The sequence below is a fragment of the Pinus tabuliformis genome, chromosome 3_1 (genome assembly GCF_031772625.1).
Source record: "Pinus tabuliformis cultivar Carrire ecotype Pingquan chromosome 3_1, CPIR1, whole genome shotgun sequence".
In the NCBI taxonomy this organism is placed as follows: domain Eukaryota; kingdom Viridiplantae; phylum Streptophyta; class Pinopsida; order Pinales; family Pinaceae; genus Pinus; species Pinus tabuliformis.
Window position 1 is genome coordinate 786933024 of NC_142301.1, and position 3518 is coordinate 786936541.

General features: G+C 35.5%; 1 protein-coding gene across 1 annotated transcript; it reads right to left on the reverse strand.

Moving 5' to 3' along the window:
• Nucleotides 1-356: 356 nt before the first annotated feature.
• Nucleotides 357-1234, reverse strand: LOC149189772 (uncharacterized). Its single transcript, XM_089413286.1, has 3 exons — nt 993-1234; nt 816-882; nt 357-715 (listed from the first exon to the last, which is right to left on the reverse strand). The coding sequence occupies exons 1-3, from the start codon at nt 1180-1182 to the stop codon at nt 640-642; spliced, it is 333 nt and encodes a 110-aa protein (XP_089269412.1). The 5' UTR covers nt 1183-1234; the 3' UTR covers nt 357-639.
• Between the last annotated feature and the right edge of the window lie 2284 nt (nt 1235-3518).

Below are 3518 nucleotides of genomic sequence, written 5' to 3' on the forward strand. Positions count from 1 at the left end.
CCATACAAGGCCGAGAGCAACGTCATGGAAAATCAAACGATGGGGAAACTTATAGTTACCATAGCAATGAAACCCTAATTAAGAAATTGCCATAACTGTAATACGAATGAACGAGGGGAAACGGCAGCAACGTATACTGAAGCTCAATATAAACCTAGAAACTCCTTGGCATAGAAATGTATATTCTCAGATAATATCTAGAATTAAAATCAGAGACGGTGAATGCATCCAATTACAAAGTAAACAAGGTAACTTTGAAAATATAACCATAGCCATAATATTATGTGCTACAATGAAACAACAGTAATAACTGCAACTCTGTATATTAACTGTGTATATATATATATAAACTAGAACAGAGATGAATGTTCATTAACCAGTGACGGCACGTGAATATACAAATAAGGGAAAAGAAATCATTATGAAGCTCGGATGGTAAACCATTGACATACAGAAATCCAGGCCGAGCCAAAACAATAACAAATCTGAATAAGACAAATATTGCCGTAGCTTATACAACTGTGTAACTGTTCATAACTGTCGAGAACTCAGAACTGATCTAGATCTGGTAATGATAAAGAAACAGAGTCATAGTTAAGTTCAACAGAGAATAGAAAACTAAGGCATCGAGGCCATAACCTAGGCGCAGCTGGACCGGCCGTCCAAGTAAGGCCGCCAAGCATAAACTGCATAATGGTTTGGACCAGTAATTAACCTGAGACAACAGGTAGAGGACAGGCTGTCTCAGCTATGAAACAAACCCTCGAAATGCATTCAAGTGCAATCAATAGAAACCACAATGAGAAATGACTTACCTGGAACTGTCGAAGCAACTAAACCCTTCGGCGTTTGGAGCAGGTGAGCTGCGGCCCGTATCAGAACCTATCAAACCGTCAAGCAAACCCTGAAACAGTTAGAGAATGTACAGTAAGAGCGGGAAACAGTGAGTCATAAACCAGCTATGGAAATGATGCAGAGAGGCGCGGGCAAACCTGGAAGAGGCAGAGGAGCGATGAACCAGAGCAGAGCAAAGAGCCTGGGTACTTGCAGATCAAACCATCGGAGGAGCTCGGTTACTGAGAAGTGAACAAATGAACCACAAACGAAACCACCTGAACTTTTATATGCAGGGTCAAACCCTAGGTATGGCTGAACCGTCCGATTAGACCAAGCAATCCCCATCGTCGAATTTGGGCGGGAGGCCGAGCGTGAACCCCGGGGCTGGTCAACCCTCTCAGACCACATGGCCATCACGTGATGAGGGGCCATATGGCTACGGGAAACGGGGAGCTGGCGTACTCACTCTGCCATTTGGCAACAGTGACCAAATGGAAACGACCATCAACACACAAATGTCATATCTTATCATTAACGAAGGACAATGCAATAAGTTTTGATTAGTTATGTAAAAATATTTATGTATAACCCATGGTTATAATACTAAGAACTTAAGACAGTCACATTATGCATTAAAGAAATATGTGTTCAGGGTGGTAGGGTGAGTAATACGGGTAAAGTGGTAATATTAAGTTTCCAGCTGTAAAGGTGTATAGTAAAAAAAAAAAATTATTACTGTATTCTTTTAGATTATAGAAAGGATCGTGACATTTTTCAAAGTGCGATTCAAACAACAGATGGATGGTTACGCAATACCATAAAGTTGTGAGGCCTTCGACGCTTTTCAAAAATACGTGTTTATATATATATTAGAAAAAATGTCACTATCCGTTGCTTTTCAAAGTGAAATCTGATAGATAAAATAAATAAGACTAACATAAAAAATTTTATGTTTTGGTCATTGTTGAGGTGTATCTTTTATCACTTTTAACCATTGTAAGTGTGAAAACAAAGAGGCTTAGGAGATCATGACTGAAATTGTTCTGGTTATTATTGAGGCGTATATATCTATCTTTTAAAATTGTAAGTTTGAAAACATGAAAATAAAGAAGTTTGAGGATGACTGAATTTGTTTGGGTTATTATTGAGGCGTATATATATATATTTATTAAAATGGTAAGTTTGAAAAACATGAAAATAAAGAAGTTTGAGGAGACTAGAATGAATTTGAATCGTTTAAATAATGAATATTTTATAAATGATATATTGTTTTTAATGAGAGAGTTAATTTACATTAAGTTGTGCTTTTAAAATGTATATATTGGTAATATTAATAAACAATTTTTGTGCTTTTAAAATGTATATATTGGTAATATTAATAAACAATTTTTTTTATTTTTAAGTGATTATGTAAGGGAGTTTATTCTCGATTAATTAGCCATGTATAATTGAAGAATTTATACATGGATAACAAACTTCAGTATAGAAGCCATGCACGTAGACAAACTTGATTTTACTTGAGTAATTATTATTAAAGTGCAGACCAAGTGCACTATGAAATAGGTAAATATGCATGTACACTAATACTCTACCTGAAGCAAACTAAGGTGTGTCCACTAAATGGGTCCTAACAATATGTAGCTATATTAAGTACCCATGTACAAAATAACTATGAAAATATATGAAATATGATGTTTGTTCCTGGATGACGTGCTTTCTACTTGTATTTATCATTTTTCTTAATGTTTTCATGTGTTGTAGCCACACGGGCCTTGCAATTCTTCAAAGCACCCACTTTTATGAGCTTATCTTGTTTTTGTAAGAGTGATTCAATGAATGCATCCATAGGAGGAATTTTCCAAGCTACTCTCATTGTTAGCTTGGAAGTGTGAAAAGAAGAAACAAACACCTAGTACTTAGGAGCAAATTTGAGAGAATATGGATGATTACATGCTTCTTTTTCTTGTCTATTCCACATGCCTTGATTTGTAGAAGCAAAGATTTGAACTTTGTGAAGAAGTATTGCAAGGTATCAAAACTACTTGCGCTCAATGAGTTGAGCTCGTTCTCCAACTGGTATCCTTGTAGTTCATCATGTTTCCTCAACATACCCTTTTAATGTGGTCGAGACTCCATTTGGCGTGGAAGAATATATCCAAAGATATTGAAAAGTGTAACAACTTGAATGCTTCATTTATCTTATTAAAATAGTTAACTGTGGAATTAGGATCTAATTCGGTTCCCATAATAATCTATAGAGTCCTTTGCTTCTGAGTAGAATAAGTTTTTTTTGTTCCATTCAAAATAATTGAATGGTATGAGGATCAGTAACCAGGGCTTGTACATTCTCTATTCTCTATGAATGTTATAGTCCTTTGTCACATGCAAACAAAGATATGGGTTTCTTCTTAGAAGCTCGTCTTGTGCTCTAATTTTGATTAAGTGTGAGAAATTTCTAAGTAATTAAAGTGCACAAGGAGAAGTTGGCACTTGTCTACAAGGAAAATATTCCCACTCAAGGAAAAATTATCTTGGACCATGTACACTATGGACTATAGGACTTGAGAAAATATGAACTAGGTAAAGATGCAAGTACGCTAATATTTCCATTAAGAAGTCTTTGAACAATGATTTAGAATTAATAAATAGGTTATGTACAAAGCCTCACAAATGTGCAAAGT

What these genes read in the sequence shown, in the direction of transcription:
- LOC149189772 (XM_089413286.1), bottom strand. Translation starts at nt 1,182, where the DNA reads ATGGGGATTGCTTGGTCTAATCGGACGGTTCAGCCATACCTAGGGTTT. An exon ending in CGCTCCTCTGCCTCTTCCAG is followed by an intron (nt 883 to 992) that starts GTTTGCCCGCGC and finishes ACGGTTTGATAG; the next exon opens with GTTCTGATACGGGCCGCAGC. An exon ending in AGTTGCTTCGACAGTTCCAG is followed by an intron (nt 716 to 815) that starts GTAAGTCATTTC and finishes CTGTTGTCTCAG; the next exon opens with GTTAATTACTGGTCCAAACC.